The sequence below is a fragment of the Chaetura pelagica genome, unplaced genomic scaffold (genome assembly GCF_000747805.2).
Source record: "Chaetura pelagica isolate M959 unplaced genomic scaffold, ChaPel_1.0 scaffold210, whole genome shotgun sequence".
NCBI classification, from domain to species: domain Eukaryota; kingdom Metazoa; phylum Chordata; class Aves; order Apodiformes; family Apodidae; genus Chaetura; species Chaetura pelagica.
In genome coordinates, this window is record NW_009951862.1 from 381,400 (window position 1) to 402,838 (window position 21,439).

General features: G+C 42.1%; 1 protein-coding gene across 1 annotated transcript in view; it reads right to left on the minus strand.

Moving 5' to 3' along the window:
* Window positions 1–21,439, minus strand: part of PTPN13 (protein tyrosine phosphatase, non-receptor type 13 (APO-1/CD95 (Fas)-associated phosphatase)) — a 103,382-nt gene that overhangs the window by 34,417 nt on the left and 47,526 nt on the right. The window contains exons 8-18 of the mRNA XM_009993833.1: window positions 19,971–20,070; window positions 14,972–15,191; window positions 12,771–12,845; window positions 12,494–12,668; window positions 10,067–10,220; window positions 9,778–9,916; window positions 9,210–9,362; window positions 7,664–7,846; window positions 6,272–6,434; window positions 1,254–1,674; window positions 988–1,085 (exon numbers count right to left, since the gene is read on the minus strand). Of these exons, the coding sequence (XP_009992135.1) occupies window positions 988–1,085; window positions 1,254–1,674; window positions 6,272–6,434; window positions 7,664–7,846; window positions 9,210–9,362; window positions 9,778–9,916; window positions 10,067–10,220; window positions 12,494–12,668; window positions 12,771–12,845; window positions 14,972–15,191; window positions 19,971–20,070 (1,881 nt within the window). The remainder of the gene's footprint in view (window positions 1–987; window positions 1,086–1,253; window positions 1,675–6,271; window positions 6,435–7,663; window positions 7,847–9,209; window positions 9,363–9,777; window positions 9,917–10,066; window positions 10,221–12,493; window positions 12,669–12,770; window positions 12,846–14,971; window positions 15,192–19,970; window positions 20,071–21,439) is intronic.

The following is a 21,439-nucleotide window of genomic DNA, read 5'->3' on the forward strand; positions in this document are numbered from 1 at the left end:
ACCTTCTGACATGTAGCCAAGATCCTTATCAGAACTGCTTACCAGGAGATTAAGGGTAAGCACCTGGTAACACTAACTGGAAAGCTAAAAACAAACTATCACTACAGAAATTACATGCCTCACCTCACTCTTCAATAGCTCATGTTGTGGATATGGAAGAAGCATGCTTCCCAAGTTAGTGCTGGTTGGAGTGGGGAGAGTAGTTTCTGTTATAACAGGAAACCTTCTATAACCAGAAACTGATAACACACTGACATTAAAAATTTATGAAATATAACCCAACATGTGAGCCTAAGCCTATTTAGCTGCTCTGATTATTTATTTTTTTTAATCTGAACTCTTGTCTTTTTACCACCCAGTAAGACCATTTGTGTGCATTTCCATCCCTGCCAAGAAGATGGAGCAAGTGCATCTGGCTTAGCTCATCATAGGAGCGTTTTTGTGAAACACTCAATGCACTGCAAACAAACGGTACCTCACTTCTCACAGCCAAATGAGACCATACAAAAAAGAGTGGTGCAGTTACAGCTCAGAGGTACAAGCCAATAGCCAGCTTCTGCCCAAAGGATTCCACTTTGACCAGTCACTCTCTGCAGCCTTGCCACAGAAAACACTCCAAAAGTTCAAGCTTGACAAATTAACTGTGAAGACTAGCAAATTATCAAAAGACCCATCCAAATAAAATGGCACTCTGGAGAGACAAAATGGAAGAATGTTTTCCGAAACAGCTTTTACTGGCAAATGCTAACGCCTTGCACACTTGTGTACAGAGTGGTGTGTCCAAAGGAGGATGTTGGTTTTTTATTCATTGCAACAATTATCCAGAAATAACAGGCAATTGGCCTGGATTATTTTAACGAGATCATCTGCTCCCCTTTTTCAAATAAAAATATCACCATCAGTTAATAAATACATTGAAGCATTACACCTAAAGCAATTTTAGAGCTTAGTTAGTAAATACAGTAATATTATTTTTTGCATGCTGACCTACGACATAGGCTTGACCGGTATCTTCAATGGATGATGAGTCTGATTCATTTTTCTTTCTTTCAGGGCTTCTACTTAAACCTGCATGAGATTTTGAACTTAAAGGGGAGAAGGAGAGAAGGGGAACCAGAGAGAGGGAAAAGGAAGTTGGGAGAGGGAAGGATCAATGTAATAAAATAATGGTATGAATAATAAAATCAAAACTGATGCAAAATGTACATTGACTGTACACAAAGATATTGCAGGGCAGTCAGAGAGACTCTTACTTGCTCAGTTTTAATGCTCCTGCTGCTGATCCAGAATCAAATTTTGGCATTTGCTGAAAGACTCTTCCCATTATGTCTTCTATTTTCTGGGGGGAAGAGTCCAAAGCAGTAATATTTTTCCTTGGGGAGTAAACAGAGATGTGGCTTTGACTCAGATCGTGAAATGACTTGCTCATAACCCTGGGTCTTTCCTCCCACAGAGTCTTCTCATTCTTGTCCTTTGAAGAGCCAGGGATTGGCTGGAAGAGTGAGAGCTCAGAGCAGGACAACCTCTTCAGAATCTCTGCTTGAACAGAGAGGGGTCGAACAGCGAGTCGATTCAAAGTGCTGCTGGCCAGGCTGCCAGTGCTGATTGCTCGTCCCATGTTGAAACCTTTAACAGAGTCCACCTGAAGGTTTAGGCTCCTAAACGAAGCCCTTTCTGTGGATTTGTTTTTAAAACAATACAAAAAGAAACAAATTTAAGTTAAACAGCAGAGCTAGTGTGACAGCCTTGTGCAAAGCACACGTTTTAAACAACCAACTCACACAAAGGTTATTTTCTCTAGATGTTCAGAAGTACATATGATCATCACAGAATGATGGTTTGGGTTGGAAAGGACTTTCAAGATCATCTAGTCCCACCCTCCCTGCATGGGCAGGGACCCCTCCCACCAGCCCAGGCTGCTCCAAGCCCCATCCAACCTGCCCTTCAACACTGCCAGGGATGGGGCAGCCACAGCTTCCCTGGGCAACCTGGGCCAGGGTCTCACCACCCTCACACTCAAGAATTTCCTCCTCATGTCCCACCTCAATCTCCCCTCTTCCAGTTTTAATCCATTCCCCCTTGTCCTCTCACTACAAGCCCTTGTTCCAAGTCCCTCCCCAGCTTTCCTGGAGCCCCTTCAGGCACTGGAAGGTGCTCTAAGGTCTCCCTGGAGCCTTCTCTTCTCCAGGCTGAACACCCCAACTCTCTCAGCCCATCTCCAGAGCAGAGCTGCTCCAGCCCTCAGATCATCTTCATGGCCTCCTCTGGACTTACTTCATGAGCTCCATGACCTTCCTGTGTTGGGGGCTCCATAACTGGACACAGTACTCCAGTAATGGTCTCACAAGAACCAACTAATGGGGCAGAAACTCCTCTTGTGCCCTGCTAGCCATGCTGCTTTTGATGCAGCCCAGGACACAACTGACTGGTACATATAAACAACCACAACATATTTTCTTCAGGAAGCAAAGTTTGGACTTCATGGAATTACACTAACCTGACCGCACATTAAACTGAAGTTCAAAACCACAGAATAGCAGAATATTAATCCCCCCATTAGTATGAAGACTTGTATTCCCTGTTAAACTGCTGTCCCTGAAATACAAGCACATGACCTCTTTGTGCAAAGCAGAAATACTCTCAAGCCCAGTGACCTGGAGGACTACACTTCCTTTACACCTGCTCACAAAAGTCTTTTTCCAGAATTTGAACCAAGAGGGCTCCCTTACCTCTGCACTATCAGATCCTACACAACTTCTATCCATCCCTTGCTAAGTTTTCACCACAGGAGCCCCTGACACACAGCACAGCCACAAGGTTGGGGGTGCTTGGCAGCATCACTTTCAGGTTGAAGAGCACAGAATTATAGAATGGTGAAGGTGAGAAGGTACCCTAAAGATCACCAGGTTCCAACCTCCCTGCCATGAGCAGGGACACCTCCCACCAGACCAGGCTGCACAAGCCTCACCCAACCTGGCCTTGAACACCTCCAGGGAGGGGGCAGTCCCAACCTCTCTGGGCAACCTATTCCAGTGCCTTCCTACCCTCATGGTGAAGAATTTCTTTCTGATGTCTAACCTGAATTTCCCCTCTTCCCGTTTAAAACCATCCCCTTTGTCCTATCACTGCCCTCTCCGGTGACAAGCCCCTCCCCAGCTTTCCAGCAGGCCCTCTTCAGGTGCACTTGGGAACTTCCCCTGCCAGAAACACCTCAAAACGTTTCAGCACCAAAAAAAAAAAAAAAAAAGTATTATCTGGGGTTTCCCAGACTATTTGACTCATGAACAAGGATTCCTTTAAGCAGCAGAGAGAAACAGGTTTTGGATTGTAATTAAATTACTGCCAGCTGAGTCGTGGGAACTGTCTGGATGGATGTTCTTAGCTGAAAGCAAATGCAAGATAATTCAACTTAGCCTAACCCCCTCTTAATTCAGAGCAAAGCTGAGCAAGGTTCATTCCTATTAGCCTAACTGCCTCCTAAGGCTAGCAGCTAAGTTTCTGTGGCTTGGCTCCTGTACAGAAACTTGATAAGCTGTAGCAACATGTTTGCTGGTTAGAGCCTTTAAAGGAAATCAGGCCACCTCAACCCTTAGTAAAACTCCACTGATGTCTGGGAGTCACTTCACAGGGAAAGCTGAAGAAAAGAAATCCTAAGCTGTGCATATATTTCTGATTTAGGGCTAACCAGTTGTTGGTTTGTTTTGGTTTCTTTTCAGCTCTACATACAACTAGGTAATAAGGTGCCTTTTGGTACACTTCATCCACTAGATTTACTAACTCATCATTATAGAACGTATTTGGCAAATGCAACCTCAGCACTGCCATTCCAAAAGACATTCCTTCCTATATTACCTAGGGCAGGAATTAGCTCCAACAGTAACCCCAGTGCTTCACGCTTTCTCTAGAACAGGCATACAGATTGAGAAGATTTAGTTGTGGAAGGTTTTGGGGGTTTTTTTGTACCTTTTAAAGGTGAGTTAGTATACAAGTTCCACCTCCTTTTCCACACCAAACACCTCCCCAGGCTGTAGCCACCAGACAGACTAGATGAGCTACACAAAAGATGCACAAATCTCACTTTCCTGACTCTTGACAGAAGCCATCAGCGAATCTTGCTCTTGTTGTGTTCACATCCTGGGCTCAAGTCCCTTAATAAAATATTCTAAGATCTCTGCTCTTGACTTCATACTTGCCCTTGGTGATGACAGGATTTCCCCACAGATTTCAGGCAAACACTTTCACATCATTATCTGCGTAGACATTAGGCCTTTCACTCCTTCTGCCAAACCCTTAGATGAAAATGCTCACGTGCTCAAAACTCATCCTGCATAGGCTGGCTTAACCCTGCCTTCACCTTTGTGGTTTTCTCTGTGTGGGATTCTCAGGAATCCAAACATGCATCTTAAAGTTCAGGGTTTGGTTCTGTTCACTGCATGGCCACAGAAGGTGGCCATGAAAAAGAAACCATCGCTTCTCATGCTACAATTTATCTCATTTCTTAAGTATCACAACAGTGACAGTATTTTTCTTTTGTTGGTCTTATTTTCTTCATTTTAAACCTCATGTCTCATCCCTTTCTATTCAGGCAGAAAGAACATTATTCAAGAGACCTTTTCCTTTTCTTTTCCAAGCCTAATTCCTCCAATTAGGTTTATATGTGTTGAAATGGTTTCTCCCAGGTCACTGAAGATATTGTGCAACAAGTGAAAAGCATGTCATGGGACACTCCTTACTGACATTTTAAGGGGTCCACAAAAAAAATAATTAAAAAAAATAAATTAATGCTTCTGCACACATAGGATAATGCTTCCCAAATACTGCCTGGGATTTCAGTGCTCTAACAAAGGAAAAGCAATACTACAATTAATACCTACTTCATAATTGTTTTCTTTTACCTGTATTACAATACTTAAAAAAAATATATATACTATTAAGTATATTTTTATATGCATTTATATATATTTATATGCAGGAATGAGAAACATGGCTAATCAATTTAGATCACTAAAGTTAGGACAAATGCAGACTTTTTGTTTGAATTGTTTTTGCTTTTAATAACCAAGTGTAATGCAAGTAACCTTAACCACAATATTGATTTATTTGGTTCTCACTGTGATTGACTGAGGAAATTGCAGACCTCTGAATTTCAAGTGATCTGTGTTGCACAGAAGCAAACCATTGTTTTCCAGACTCCTCAAAGCCCAACATACTGCATCTGTAAGAGCAACCAAGTTTGCCAAGCCCAGAAAGCATTTCATGTACTGCTTTTCTTTGCCATTCAGGATCAGCAAGCACTAAGTTAGAGAATGCTATGAAGGGTTTAAGTCGCTTGGTCCTGCTTCTTTAAACTAAGTTGGCTGAGCTCACCAGAACAGAAAAAAAGTCTGCATAGTTGCCACATGCCTTCCTCCCCTTCCTCCCCCCTATTTTTTTTTTAATTAAATGGAAATCACAGTCTCCACAGCAATGGAGGTCATACTCCATCCCAGCTACAATGGTGGAAGTCTGGATTAACAGCAACTGGAATGCAGACAGACAAAAACAGGGAACAAAGAAATAACGAGCAGGCAGACTGACCAAAATAGCACTTACAGGCCGTGCTGAAGGCCAACCAGCCAAGTGAGCTCTGCTCCAAATAGCAATGAAATTATTACAGAGGGTTTTGTCAATGACTGCATTCTCCAATTACTATTATCTTAGAAGAACACCTTTATGTTTTCTACCATACACAGAAATTAGATGGCAATTCTGAAGAAAACTGGCCAGCAGTGGTGTTCCTTACTGTGTTCGCCAAACTTTCAGTGGAATAAAGACAGCTACACACATAGCTGACAGATGCAGCACCATGAAATGCTCCCTAGTGTTTGCCCTCACATCATCCTACCATTGTAATTCCACATTATCAAACCAATTCATTTCACATTGAGCAAAAGGCCAAAATCTTATTATTGAAATATCTCCCAGTCCTTTCTGAAAAAAAAAAGCCAACAGCCATTAATCAAATGAGAAAGTGACCTATTTTTAGATTCCTTTTCTTTTAGAGGAGCTACTGTGTGCCAGCTCTGTGTGATCTGATAACAATCTTTCCCCTTCTTAAACAAAACCTAAACCAACCTAGGTAGTAGATTATCTTTCCAGTAAAAACTGTCCAAATGCAGAGCTAAACATCTGTACTACTCAGCAGAATTACTGAAGTCCAAGTTCAGTTTTTCTCCTTCCAAAAACACATAGAGATTGCTATTCAAAACCAACCCCACATCACAGTCCTTACCAATGTCCTGAGTGTCTTGGTTGCTCTGCCTGGTTCTCATCTGTAGTTGGAACTTATGCTGAGAAGAGCAGAGATGCAAGAGATACTGGCAAGTCTTACTATTGTCAGTCTGAAATGCATGCTTGATACCATCTGATGTGTTCTGCAAAGTTATTTTCTTCTTCTACACGAGGGGGAAAGAACAAAGTTGAAGACAATTATTTCTTTTAGCCTAAAAATAATTCTCTGTTTGCTTGTGCACAAACTTTCCTGAAACAAAATGCACTGATGGGAGAGAGTTCTGTTAAAACATAGGTTGAAAGTAATTTGAGATTTTCTAAACAGCACTTTAAAGCTTCTTCTGGGCTAGCTGATTCAGTACTTTATTACTCTTATTTAATCTGTCTCTGTTACTGTTGGTGCTGGCTAATAATGACCAGTACTATTACATTTTGCAGGACAGTGTTTGCAAAAGCCTCTGAGGAAGTCACAAGAGGGGCTGCCATTCCAGAGAAAAAGAACTAGATGCCCATCTAATTTTGAAATCCATCAGTTAATGTTCCAGGTCTTAAATTAACCTTTCTAGCACTTCTCAAATGTCACTTTAACAATTCTAGTTAAAATCATATCACAGATGAAACAAGCTGCAGCTTTTCAATAAGGCATCAGGCAGAGCTGGAAGTACTGCTGTCAATACCTGTAAAAAGGCATGCATTTGAAGCTCAATACCTCATTAAAAACTGTTACTTGGCCACCAGATTATGGTGCACCCACTAGAGCTGGTTGGTATTATCCAGATCATGTCTTCTCAGCCCCTGCTACCCACTGCCTTTTAACTTCTCTTGAAAATATAACAAAAGCAACACAGGTGCACTACGTAACCTAGTTCCACTGAGTACTGGCATTTGCCAGAATCCAGTCCTCTAATGCAGGATTCTCATTCTGCTGCTCCTTCACTACCCGTGTCCCATTGGGCAGCATGGGCAGATTGCCCAGAAATGCAGAAAATGGGCAGAGCTTCTCTCCATGCTAAGGGAGATCTTGATCTATGCCCATAACAGCTCTTTCCTTAGAAGGCAGGGAAGCCACGTTTCACATCAATACAGTTCCCAAAACACAGATACTAAAGTTTATCTTCTGTGGCTGGAACTTCAGCAGCATAGAATGCAAGCTAATACAAAGGAAAAAAACAAACCCAGACCTCACAACTTTAAAACATCAAAACTCTTCTTTCAATCCCATCATACACACATCTCAGCCACACAAAAGGTAGTCAGATGATGCTGTACAATAGCAGCTTAATTTACAAAAACAACAAACAGCCAAGGCCAGTATCTAGAGATACAGATACTACACAGATAGAGGAAGAAGAGACTGACTCACACTGAAAGAGAAATAAAGAGACTGACTTACACTGAAGGAGATTTTCTTGGTCTCTCTCCACGGGAAGCGCAGCACAGGCGTGCGGGCACCGTTGTGAACTTCGAAAATAACAACTCCTTTGGAGCACACTCCCAGGAGGATACCTGTTTGGGATCTCTTCTCAGGCAACACGTGGTGAAGATGAACTCCATATTCTGTGAGCCTCTGACACAACTGTACAGATCAATGCAATGAAAGTTCTAAGAAGATAAATTTAAGGCTATTACAAGTTTTTTATACCTCTAGATATGTTTTCATTTCTGCACACACACACACATATATAGAGGTATAGATTTTAGAAAAAAGGTTTCCTCAGTCTGGTGATTCCATTTACACAGTTTACAGATGTTACAACAGAGACCCATCAGCTGCTCTAGAGGGCTTTAAGTCTTGGTAGCATCACCTGACCTGCCAAACACTACAGCAAATGAACCTAGCATGTATTAAAATCAACCAAAAAAAGCATGAATCAAGAAAGCCTGCGAGTAAACGGAACTTGCACAAACCAACTGCTGGCAACAAATTGCATCTAACCAGATGCTCTTGCTACCGACATGTTTCTTAAACACAGAATTAGATGAAGACTGCAATTCACTGACCATGGTAAGGCAGCATAACTGCCCAAGGATGTAGTTTCACTCACTTTGCACTCCCAAGCCACTGATTCCTGCCGTCTCTTCAGTCATGGCGTAAGGGACTGACGTCATGAATCAAAGGAGAGACTCTAACTGCTCTCACTACCCAGACTAGGTTGGGATGGGATCAAGTCCCCTCCTCTTCTTCTCTCTGGTTAAGCTACAAGAACACTTCTGCCAAACTAGCCACAGCCTTAGAAGGGGCAAAGTCAGCGAGTGCCTCTCTCATCACCCTCTCTAAGAGACTGTGGAAGCCCAGCAATCACCCAGTGTCTCAGCAGCAAATCGTTACCCACTGCAACTCATCTGCAGCCTCTGTATCAAGGCAGGGTGGGATCATTATCTCAGGAACAACAGCAGCAAAACCCATCATTACTACAGTTCTTAACAGGTCCTTTCAGAACACACCAACACATCTGTGATTACAGTTTTCCTATCATCTTACATTCTACTTGCACAAGGAAATCTGCTTGGCAATCTGGCTGGCTTCATACCAAGCACCACAAACAGCTGTAACAAAACTTGTCATAATTTAAAGATCTATTTTTCTCTCAACAAAAAACAAAGAACACAGGGAATACAGGGTGTGCTGCCTCATAACCATGGCTTCCTTCTGAGTAAACACAAGGATCAGTAATTGCTTCTAACTAGTTTGAGCTAAGGCAGGGAAACTCCTGACTGGGGAAAAAAAAAAAAGGAAAGGACTTGATTTTAATATTTTACAATTTCTTTTCACTTGCAACAATGTGTGTTTTGAGGAGCTATTTTCAGCTTTCCCTCTCTTTAGTGTTACTCAGAATCCAGGCTGTTTTCTTGTGCTTTTGAAGCCCATGCACCCACTTGCCCACAAGTTATCTCTTAACTCACAGGTTAAGGAAGCAAACTGCTGCCCACTTACTTACCTTCAAAAATTCTAACTCTGTTTCTTTTTCAGATGCACCCACGTAAGTGCTATGCAATTTTGGCAGCTCTTCCTTGATGTAGGACAGATCTAGTTTCTCCAGCACTCTAGCTGGCACATAGTGTTCCACTCTGAAATAGGACATGCCATGCACCTACAAAATGAAACATTTTTGTGATGGCATCTCCATGTGCAACCCTGTGAGCACAAATGGAGCACAAACACTAATTTTCCAGAGAACTGTACATTACAACAGAGCCAAGAGAGGGATTCAGAATCTTACCCCTGACCCAGAGCTTAATTTCTCATATGGTTTCTTCCTACTGAAGCATAACTCTCCTTCCACTGAAGAGAGAGGGTTCAAAACCCAGATCTTTAACTAGATTCTGCAACAGCTCTGTTACACTACTACAAAAAAAAAAACCTTGCTCACAGCAAAAATTGCCAACAGCATATCTGTTGAGCTTCCAGTTCAGGGCAGAGCTGTGAAGCATGTGTGGCACCTCACAGTTCATTCTTGAACTGTGCAACAAAAACACAGTTTCTCCAAAGTGCAATTGATGGTTTACCTCTGCCTGGTAATCTCCATACTCAGCTTGGAGAGCTAGGGATGCTAATAATAAGGCTGTCTCATCATCACAGTGTATCCTGTCTTCCAGGATGTCCTTCCTCAACTGTAGATAATACTGGTGACAGGTCAGCGTATGCCTGGAATAGGGGAAAAAAAAAACCCCAAAACAAACACCACAAGAAAAGCCACATCACTTTTGGTACTCTTCTAGCCAGTGTTCAGTTAATATACAATTTATGTCCATAAATTTAGGGCTTAAGGGGGTTAAATTTTTTTCATACACTCACTGTATAAGACTGACATCATCCACAAAAAACTTGATGCGAAAAAACAGGTGGAAGTTGACAGGAGGTTTGTTCTTTTTCTTTGGTTCTTCCTTCCATCCTTCTGGAGCTACTTTACTCAGCTTTATGTCAGGATCAACGAAGAAAAATTCCTTGTCTGCCATGAATGTCAGAAGGAAGCACATGGGTAAAAACATTAAAATCAAGTATTTTCTCCAGCTGGAGGATGAAGACCAGATTGACAATTCTGAGATTTGGGTTTGAACAGTAAGGTTTTCTGACTACCAAGGCCTAATAAGCACAATAGCTATTAAAGGGAATAATGAACAAGGGCAGAAGAAACAATTTTATAGGTATCCCAAAGACACCATAGGGGAAAAAAAATACCTTTCTTGATAGCTCAAAAATAGGAGTTAGGGTTTCTTTGACGTAGAGAATCCCTTCCCTTGTTGCCCTGCTGGCCACGGTTCTTTTGATGCAGCCCAGGACACGGTTGGTTTCCAGGCTCCAGGGCACATTGCTGGCTCATATTGAGCTTCTACCATCAACCAACACCCTAAAGTCCTTCTCATGCTCTTAATCCATTTTCCATCCAGCCTGTATTTGTGCTTCAGTTGCTCCATCTGAGGTCCAGGACCTTGCACTTGGCCTTGTTAAACTTCATGAGGTTGGTATGTGCCCACCTCTCAAGCCAACCTTCCCTCCAGTGTATTGACTTGACCACACACTTGGCGTCATGAGCAAATTTGCTGAGGGTGCCCTCAGCTCCACTGTCCGTGTCGCCAGTGATGATGTTAAAACAGGACTGACTCATAAGGTCTCAGCTGGCTCCTCATCCACCCCCAGCTGCACTCCAGCTGGTCATTGATGTAGAGGGCAACACCTCCTTGTCTCCCCTCCGTGTCCACCTGAAGAGCCTTTACAATTCCATTTCAACACTCCAGTCACAGGAGTCATCCCACCATGTCTCAGTAATGCCAATAGGGAGCTCTGCAGGCATGCACACATCCCTAACTCATCTTGTTCATCCCACATGCTACACATTTGCAGGGAGGCATTTAAGTTGGGCCCCCAGTGAAGCTGAGTCACTGGCTGGAGTGCCTGAAATTTCTTTGAGGTGTATCTCCCTTGTTTCCCTGTTGGCCTCTCAGGAGCCTCTGGAGCCCAGGGCTCACCTCTCTGAGACTTCACATGTGCTCCAGCACATCTCCAGCTAACACGCTGAGGACTCTCATTAGCTCCTGGTCCTAACCTTGGCATGTCATCCCATAGGTTGTCACAGGGAATCCTGATAGCATTCCCCTCCTCTCTTCTCTCACCAACCATCCCAAGGCCCTGAAGTCTCTGTTGATTGCTCTTGGACTTTGTGTTGCAGCTTCATTGCTGCCCACACGGGAGACTAGTAATGGGTGATAAACCTAGGGCCACACAAGACTAGGAAGCTTTCCAGTTATGTCATTAACCAAGGCTTCAGGGAGGCAGCAGAATCCTCTGATCCCCTGAAGGTCTGTCTGTTGTATTGCACCTTCAGAAGGGGACTATAACCTGTCTTTTCTTCCTGGTGGAGGTGGTTGTGATATGGATGGTTGGTCTTTCTGATCTTGGCAACACCTCTGGTGTAGATGGACCATCATCCCCATCATCCACTGACTGGCCTTCCACATCCAGAGCCTCACACCTACTGCCCAGAGGCACCAGGAAAAGCAAAGGGGGGCAAGGAGTGGGGTTCCCTGCAGTCCTGAGCATGGACTTGCCTCCAATCCCTCCTTTCATTTAAGCTGCTGCTATGTGCTTGGTGGGAGAGAGGATTGATCTTGATCTCCTTGCTTTTTTTCTGGTGGCTGTTCTGTCTCAGGAAGGACAGAGCATGGCTCCAGCAGTGTCTCTCTGACTCCCTGATGCTCCTTAACCTTTCTACTTCCTCTTGTAGCTCTACCACCAGGCTGAGCAGATCATCCAGCTTTTCACACTGCACACCCTTGTTCCCACTGCTGCCATCTGTTCCCGCTGCAAGGCTGTGGTATTCCCTGCAGCCTCAGGTCTGGAAAGCTCCATGGTTCTGTGGGAGCTCCCTGTGGGTTGCCACAGCCATTGTGGAGAGTGCAGAGGACAGAGCTTTCTGCTTATTAACAGAAGCCAAAGCCCTTTCCTGTCCTCTGAGGGATACTAGTCATAGTGAAGGCAACAAACAGCAGGGAAGAAAACTCAGCAACAAAGGTAACAGGCTGCCATTACTCAGGCAAATGCAGAGATGTATTGTGCAAAGCTATTCTTCATTGAGGAATGCATTTTGCCTCAGTACAAGAAAACATAACTCCAAGTAAACACTTGGGAGATGCCAGGCAGATAAGCAGATGCCTCTGCTTATTTTTTCTCAACACCATTCTTCTTATTTTGTACCTGTCAGCGACATCAAATCGTTTTTCTTACCTCTTAAAGTAGCCAATCCAAAGAAGTGGTGCTCTACCAAACCAATATGGGCAACAACCATATCAAAGACATCTTTACATATTGTTTTGGTATCACAGGTCAGCTCCAGCTTCTGCCCACTTAGAAGCATCACACTGACTTTTCGCCTGGTGTCATCATTCTTCCCTTTCTTTGTCTGCATTTTGGGAAATAAAATATCCCAACATTGACACGTGTGGTAAGAGTGCATATGGTTGTTTAACATCCTTCGCCTGCCACTGAACCACCTCTTTCTTACCAAGATAGACTTTGGTAGATCCAAGGAGATGAAGGGCTCAATCGTCATTTTCACAAACTCAGGGCCAAAGAAATTCTGCAAATCACAAGGATATGAGTAAACACTGTGTTGCTGGAACCACAGACGGAGGCATAGTTAATTCCTGCCTTGCAATGCCAAAGAGGAACCAAAGGCTGAAACTAGAAAATTGTTCTGAATGCTTCCCTTGAGCTGGTAAGTCTAAAGATACTGATTTTGCCAGCACACCTGCTAGATACCACTGGCAAGCTGCAGTGTTGCTGACATGGGTACTCTGCAAATTCTCCTTCCTTGGTTGGGCAAAAAACCAACACAGAATCACAGCATGGTCAGCGCTGGAAGGGACCTCTGGAGATCTTCGAGTCCAACCCCCCAGGACAGTGCAGGACCATTCAGGGCATTCAGACAGGTCTTGGAAGTCTCCAGAGAAGGAGACTATAACCTCTCTGGGCAGCCTGTCCCAGGGCTCCATCACCCTCACAATAAAGAAGTTCTTCCTCATGTTGAGGTGGAACTTCCTATGCTCTAGTTTGCATCCACTGCCCCTCATTCTATCACAGGGCATGACTGGAAAGAGACTGGCCCTTCCATCTTGACACTCACCCCTCAAATATTTGTAAACATTAGTAAGACCCCCTCTGTCTTCTCTGCCCCAGACTAAACAGCCCCAGGTCTCTCAGCTTTTCCTCATAAGACAGATGTTCCAGACCTTTAATCATCCTTGTAGCCTCCACTGGACTCTCTTAAGTAAAACCCTCTCCCTAAACTGGGGAGTCCAGAACTGGACACAACATCCCAGTATTGCAGCATCATTTGTCTTTCTTCTTAAAACACAGGATAAGGGCAACATATTGGGACCATCTGGGTCTATCTCAGTAAGCAAATGACTGACACTACGGAGCTTATCTGCATTGGTGGCAATACTGCCTTGACAAATCTCTGCCTCTGACACACAAGTGTCCTAAAGACTGAAATGTTCCAGCCTAATTCTATCTGCTGGGTTCAAATAGAGATCCTGGGTAATTTCTGTCTGCCTGCAGACAAATAAATGTTCTATTCATTCACTCTGCAAATTATATGAGGTTACCTGTCCACACTGTTAAAGAAGTCCTCTGTTCAATACCACACTCGAAAAATTGGCCCAAGCTACCTACTGTGTATTGTATTTAAAACATCTGCAAGTAAACCTCTTCAGGGCTGGGAGGGACAACCTGGTTAATTAAAGCCTACATGAACTAATTGGTTAAAGTGCTATGGACTGGAGACAGATACAGGGAACTGTTACCATGGGTTAAGACAGCAAATTCACCTGAGTCTTGTTTCAGGCTTTCCCATCCTTAAAAAACATAATACTAAGTACATCCAATTCACTGAAGCCAGCAGCAGAGGGCATCAAGCCATCATCTCTTCCAAACATCAGCCACTCTATTTACCTATACCTCTCTCTCCCTCTTTCTCTGTAATCTTACATTTTACCCACATACCAAGACAGGTGAGAAAGGAAAGGGCAGTTTGCATGCTGACCCAGGGTGAACCCAAGGGAATGAATTCTCTCTGCCTTTCCAACTTGTCCATTTAATGCTGGCGGGACACATCCACATTCCACTAAGAGAAGAAAAGAAAACTGAAGTGGTTGAAAACACCACAGAATAGAGGAGAACACCTCACCTTACCCTTGTCAGGATGCTATATTGCTTGATCAATGCCATCTTTAGTCAAGGCTTGCTGTCTGTCTTAGCATCTGGACTCCAGAAGAAAATTTTTCACCATGAGAACAGTCAGACATCGGAATAAACTCCCCAGGGAAGTGGGGATTCCCCTACACTGGACAGTTTTAAGACTCAGCCTGACAGGGTGGTCCCTCATCTCATTAAAACTATATTACCACCTAGAAAGGTTGGACAAGGTGATCCTTGAGGTCCCTTCCAACCTGGCATTCTATGATTCTGTGACCTCTTGATACTGCTTTAGGCGACATAGCCACTAACGCCACAAAACCTCACAAGCTTACCTTGTGAGAGTAGGTCTTTCCTATCAGGGCAACACCAAACACCTACTATTTAATCTCTTGATGACTTCTTTATTTTCAGGACCCAGTATATGAATCCCACATATTAGAGTTACATTCAAGATGCTGCTCTGTTTCAATGAAAATAAGAGTTCACCTGAGATCAGGGCATTACCCTCAGTTTTCTTTGTGTCATGGCTGTTTCCAGGGCTATTTCTCTCAGAGGATCCCTGGTGATGTCAAGCATTGAGGACTTAATTGCATCTCCTGGGTAGAGGTTGGGTCTGGACTGCCTCAGAGCCATTCTAGCTTGCAGTTGCATCATTTCTTCTTCCTGACGTTTCAGCATCACCTCTTGACTTACTAGATTGCCTTCAAATGGTGCTTCATGTTGCCTGTGGTACAGTCAGGAGGGAGGAAGGGCAATTAGTAGGTATGCCTGAAACATCCTGCTGCTCTAAGCATTTATCTTGGTGGAAACCCAGAACACAAAGCCTCGTTACCAAATACTAGATTAACCACGACATTCATTCAGCAGCCAGGATATTAGCACATCAATATAGAAAATGAGCAACCATGCCAAGTTTCTACAGCTGCCTGTCATTTATTCAGAGGAAAATAAAGGCTCAGCTGCAGTCTAAAAAATACTTGACACTAGGAAGCCAGTGAATCAGTACAAAGACAACGAACACACAGGAGGAAGAAAAATATTCATACTTTGAAAATATCTTCATTTCTCTGTTTAAGCAGGGACTGTGAAAAAGGCATGCTGGAAAACATGTTAAAAGAAGGAACTAAAATAACAGCCTACTTTATTGTCAAACAATATTGCTTTCTCTGCAGCAAATCTTTACAAACTGTTTGCAAAGCACAGTTATTTATTCCCTGATCTTTCCTGAGCTGTAGTATAGCTTAAGCTATTTATATAATACCATATATTTTATATGTATCAACATTCTATATCCTAAATTATTCTAAATATCACACTAATGTTTTCATGATCCTGTTTTGCTGAAAAAAACCCCAACACAACTCTTTTCTTCTAAATGGCTTGATTGACAGCCAACACAAAAAATAAATCAGAGTCTAAATTAATAATTTGAAGGGAGGGGAAAAAAGAGCAAAAGAAACAAACCCTATCAGTATTTCTGAAAGAGCAAACTATGGTCCAGTTCTTTTCTCAGCAGATATGGATCACAAAAGTCCTACCAATTTCATTCTCTGTGGATGGAAATAAATCCATGCCCCATTCTGGTTGAACAAAAGTTGGTTTTTATTTGAAAATCAGGAGGTTAGAAAATGCAAAGAAAGAAGAAATGTCAGAAAAATAAAATCAACTTCCACTGCTTTCCCTTTGTCTCATGCTTACAGAACCCTGTATTTAAACTCCAAACTAAATATAAACCAATCAAGGCTTTTTTAGAAATCCTAAAGCAGGAAAACAACGTGTTCTTTCTGTTAACTGAACTCTAGAACCATTTTTAAAACACAAATGTGGTCTGAATATTTTTAATACTGACGTTTCATTGGTTAATGCACAAAAGCACCATTAAAATAAGAAGTTATCATGAGAGTTCAAAGAATAAAACCCACTCATGTGCCACAAACTGAACACCACAAGACTGAGAATCAAATGTAATTTCAAGGAAGATATAGAGTGGTTACAGAAGAATGTATTCATTGTTCCAGGCTTTCTTAGCATTGGTTCCCTTCTCCCTTCTCTATTCCTTACTGCACAACTTCATAATGTGCATTTGAAAGGACGAAGTAATGAGAAAAGGCCTCAGACCTGCAAGGACTTGTGCACATGCCTCACTTTTCACCAGAGGAAGCTTATTAAGATTGACATATGTGGGAATATTCACAATGAACTAAGTTAAATACACCCACAAGTGCCCTTCAGCTCAAGTTCTAAGGATGGGCTCTGAAATAAAACAAACACTTTCTGAACATAAATATCTATGAATTATCAAAGGTGATATGAAAAAGACAGGCATGCTGCAACTGGCTGTACCTGAAAACACTTGTTCATGTGAAAACCCCTACTGCAGACAAGAATGTTGCCTTTTTAATACCATAAAGCTCTGTGCACCAGAAGAAATCATAAGATGCTGTGTCAAGTATTAAAATTATGTTGCTTTATCATCTTCGTTGACATGTGTTAGTTTCTTAAAAACTGAAGTGGGTGTGGGGTGTTGGAGGAGGAAGCCCAGAAACCGAATGGTTTAAAAATTCTCCTAACTTTGCATATAAGCACTATCACCACCCAAAAACTAGCACAGTTCAGCATCCTGGGTAAGTAGAAGTAACTCCGGCTTGGTCAGACTGCCAGTTTTCTATGGAGGATATTAAACATGATTCATTCCTTGGGCTTCGGGACAAGGAATGCACCTCTTGTTTGACATGAGGTAGTGTTGACAGACACAGGTAGGGCTCTTCCATGAAGTTCAGGATATGCAAATGGTATTACTCCAAAGAAAAAATAAAACCAAACTGCATTCCTAACGGATAACATCATAAAAGTGTGTTTCCTATGGTACTTCATCAGACAAGTACTTGGCTGCTACTCTGTACTTTCATCTATGTCTGACAGCAAACCAAGAATCTCAGAGTCACTTAATAACCTGAAGACAGTAGGTGAGCAGTCATGTGGAATGTTAACTCCTATAAAAGAGGGAAGGGAATTAACTCCTCACCTAGTGTACTTACCAAGAAATTAGCAGGTATTGGATCAGAGAAGGAAGTTGGAAGAAGGGAAGCAGGTAGGCATTCCCTAAGCATTAGTGCAGTGGAAAGGTCAGGAACAGATTAAGAAAGATGGATGCCTTTTGGTAAGGTAGGAAGGATATGGAAATGAAATCTAGTGGAAGGAAAAGGCAACAGAAGGAAGAGATCCAGGTCAGCTGCTGCTCCTAGAGAGAGAAAAAGGAAGAAATAGTAAAGGAACTAAAGGGAAAGAAAAAAGAAAAAGGGGTGGGGACAACAAAAACAAGGAAAACAAGAAGCTAAGAGGAAACAGAAACCAAAGTGTCCATGCCATGTGAAAAGCATTCCAAGAAGTTTAAAGGGTAACAACAGTCACAGGCCAAGAGAAGGGTGGTTATAGTGTATTACTGAAAACCTATAGCTTCTGCTAGTTGAAGAGTAGGCCAGCCCACCCAACCAGCTAATAACTCTGAACAGCTTCACTGTTCTTTGGGTTGTTTTGTTGTTTGTTTCTTTTTTTTTTTAAATTAGCAACACATTCCCTCAAATCCAAACCCCTCTGATTGATTTTACAACTCGGTTTTACAAGGATAATTCCATGGGTCATTCCAGCAGACTGCCTGTAAGGACATGACAAAGAAGCAGTATATTTAATACATACTGCAAGTAGAGATTGTGTCTCTGAACACACAGAAAAGACACTGAAACATGCTCCCAAGTGCTGATGGAATTCACATAATGGATTAAGTGGCATGTCCTTCCCCAAACCCTGAAGTCAAATGACCAGCCAAAAAATATAACCTCTGAGAATCTGCCCCTTGGAACTCCTTGTTATCAAGGGTTTTACTTATTTCTGAAGCTATACAAGCCATGGTCTTCTGCAACACAGGGCCTTTTAAAGCAGCAACATGCACTGTCCTGGATAAAAATACTAAGCTATTGCCTTAGAAATCTCCCTGCTTAACTAGCTACTATCTTTGCTTGTACTCCTTTTTACAGTCATTAGAACTGGAAAGTTTCAACAGCTGCTTGAGAAAGACAAAACAAGCAGGCAGTGTTGTCTGTTCAGCTCACATAATTAATACAGATAATAATTAACTATCTAGGACTAAATGCTGCTTGTGGCTGCTTTCCTGTTTCTCAACAGGTCTACAAAAAAGCTAATAATCCATGAAGACTGGAGAGTTACACACATGCAAGATTCATCCTAGTGCTCAGCATAATAGATAAATCTATGCTGCACTTAAAAGAGTATTTTCCTTCTTAATTTCATACATACACAAATGACATCCATTAAAGGTATTAGTCTTAAAAGAGCAATATGAGGTAAAATAAAGTAAAATGAACTATGAGAAAGTTTGTACTGCTTTACCACGGCATTTTCACTTGCTTAATAGGCCTGATTCATTTGCAACAACGTGACTCATTTACACACCACATTCTACTTTCCAGTTCTGAAGTATTTTGTAAATAGAAACAAATATTCTCTATCAGCATCCTCAAATGACTGCTGTCTTATTTGGAAGCATGGCCGGAGTGTTGAATTGGCAATTTTCCTGGGTTCAAGTCAAAGAAGAATGAAGGTTGACTTAGCAGTAATTCACAAAAATAAAAAACAAACAAGCAAACAATAGCAAATAAGTTAAACAAGCTGTATGCTCATTCTGTACACACAGCACACGTCTACTTTGCCATTTTAGTGCAGTGCTGAGAGCATCAAATACAAAGCAGAAATATAAAGTTTATTAATGGGGCTACACAGAACAGAAACCTGCAAGCTGAGCCCTTGAATATTTGCCCTAAAAGTTCACAAAGTAGCCAAAATCCTCTTACACCAAGATAGACTGGATTTCTGAGACTGCTTGGACACTGCATTTTAACACATACACTGCTGCATAAATAGATACTGAATTGGCTTGTCTTAATGAGTGTCAAATAGATAAATAATTTAGTTAACTAATCCAAACACAACAACATAAACTCAGAGTTTGCCAGAATAACTAACCAAATTTTTGGCTTTTGGCTTATTTCAAAGAAATAAGCATGCTATAATTGCCTTGTTAAATGGAAAAAAATTAATCTGCATTAATAGAAATACTTTCCAAAACTTTATTTTAGAAAAGTATAATCAAAATTAAAGTTATTAAGTATTTCCAAGTGAATAAAACCCCTGACCTTCTGACAGATAAAGCAACTTGACAGAGTACAACCTAGTTTCCATTAAAAATGGGAACTCAATTTGGACACCTAACTGGTAATACTCACCTCTACATCACAATGCACCACAAGTCTTTTACTTCAGACTACAATATGTCATTCTGAAATGCTCTTTTCTTTCAAGTACAACATGCCATTCTTTAACCTTAAACAGAAGCTGCAATGGGAGTGCAAAATTTGCTTGCAGATTTGGCAGACTTTCTTTGATAAAGACAAAGCATCCCGAGACATACTGTTCGCACTGGGTTTACCTTGGCCTCTGAGGATTAGCTTGACTGGATGTGGAGATATCATCAGCACCTGGCAAAGCCCCACTGGCATCATCTCTCTTGAAACCTTCATTTCTTCTCACTAGGAAACCAAAAGACAAATTAATACCTGACTGGGGAAAAAGCAACAGAGTAATCCGATCTGAAAACCAAGGACTTATCAGTCATATGAAATTACTTAGAAGGAATCAAACTCATGTGTTCTGCACAACTGCACTATTAGCCAAACTTGCATTGTGAACTTGATTTCAGTTTTCAAAACAATCTTACAGTTTTCCTGTCAAAAATAGCTGCACTACACAAATACTTTGAAGAAAACTATGAAACTAAACTGAAAGAAACCACAATACAAAAACTCCACATAACTGCATAGAGAGCTTTCCAACACATTTCTTTGTCACCCATAAATTGAGACACATACTTGGCAAAGACATCACACAAAACCACTCAGGAACAAAAACAGAGCAGCTAGGTAAAGTACAGAATCACAGAGTGGTTAAGGTTGGAAGGGATCATCAGGTTCCAACCTCCCTGCCATGAGCAGGGACACCTCCCACCAGACCAGGCTGCACAAGCCTCACCCAACCTGGCCTTGAACACCTCCAGGGAGGGGGCAGTCACAACCTCTCTGGGCAACCTATTCCAGTGCCTTCCTACCCACATGGAGAAGATTTTCTTCCTGATGTCTAACCTAAATCTCCTCTCTTCCAGTTTAAAACCCTTCCCCCTTGTCCTATCACTGCCCTCTCTGGTGAGAAGTCCCCCCCGCCCCGCTTTCCTGAAGGTGCTCTAAGGTCTCCCTGGAGCCTTCTCTTCTCCAGGCTGAACAGCCCAGCCTGTCTCCAGAGCAGAGCTGCTCCAACCTTTTGATCAGCTTCATGGCCCTTCTCTGGACCTTCTCCAAAAGGTCCATGTCTTTCCTGTGCTAAGGGATCCAGAGCTGCATGCAGTATTCCAGGGATTTTTGTTAAAGGAGCTGTGCTACTTGTTACTGGTTTTCAGTCTTCTGGCTCAGTAAACAGGAAGACAGACAAAGACAAGGAGGGCTGAGACAGCAGGAAGTACACAGAGGTTGGGTTGGAACTCTATGTGCACAGAAGACTTATGGTGCAACTATACTCCAGCTTCCTAACCGCTGCCTTCTTTCTTCATTTTCATCAAATGGATTCTCCCCATCACTTAGAATGACTGTGAGTTAATGGTTTCATCAGCTGCACTGTCCTCTTGACTCTTCACCATTCTAGCAGTTCTTTCAAAAAACATGCCAAGTATTTCCTTCAACTTTTATTACATCTTTCCTACCACACATTTATCAGTTAACAACCCTTCATACCATCTCTTGCTTTTCCAAGACATTCATTTCACAGAATTTAAATTTATCCCACAAACAGCCTGTAGTACATACTTCTTTTGATTTACACTAAAATACTTCTACAAATGATCAGCCATTT